The sequence below is a fragment of the Penaeus monodon genome, chromosome 24, assembly GCF_015228065.2.
Source record: "Penaeus monodon isolate SGIC_2016 chromosome 24, NSTDA_Pmon_1, whole genome shotgun sequence".
NCBI lineage: Eukaryota > Metazoa > Arthropoda > Malacostraca > Decapoda > Penaeidae > Penaeus > Penaeus monodon.
In genome coordinates, this window is record NC_051409.1 from 11,682,153 (window position 1) to 11,682,483 (window position 331).

The following is a 331-nucleotide window of genomic DNA, read 5'->3' on the forward strand; positions in this document are numbered from 1 at the left end:
AGAGAGCGACTGACGTGACAGCGCTGAAGGGGGCGCGGCCGCACTGTCTGGAATGCCGCCCAATCATTGTCTCTATTTTCGGACACTAAATCCTTCCTTTCCCCCCTTTTCTCCCCAGGCCGCCCCCAACCGCCCCGGCGTGTGTGTCTGATGCCCCCCCGCTCGCGCCCGTCGTGAGGCCGCCCGCAACACCAGCATCTAGACGTCGTCCACGCCCCCACCCCACTGAGTCTGCAGGATGACCAAGTACTTCGATTTCGTGTGGAGGAAGGAGGTGGACCAGAGGCTGCAGGACGGCGCCGTCTTCGACCGCTGGACCGAGGTGAGTACT

At 63.4% G+C, this 331-nt stretch overlaps 1 protein-coding gene across 1 annotated transcript in view; it reads left to right on the forward strand.

The window, feature by feature from the left end:
- Nucleotides 1–118: 118 nt before the first annotated feature.
- Nucleotides 119–331, forward strand: part of LOC119588855 (1-phosphatidylinositol 4,5-bisphosphate phosphodiesterase-like) — a gene marked incomplete in the record, with an annotated part of 69,524 nt that continues 69,311 nt past the window's right edge. The window contains 1 exon segment of the mRNA XM_037937493.1: nucleotides 119–322. Within this exon segment, the coding sequence (XP_037793421.1) occupies nucleotides 239–322 (84 nt within the window).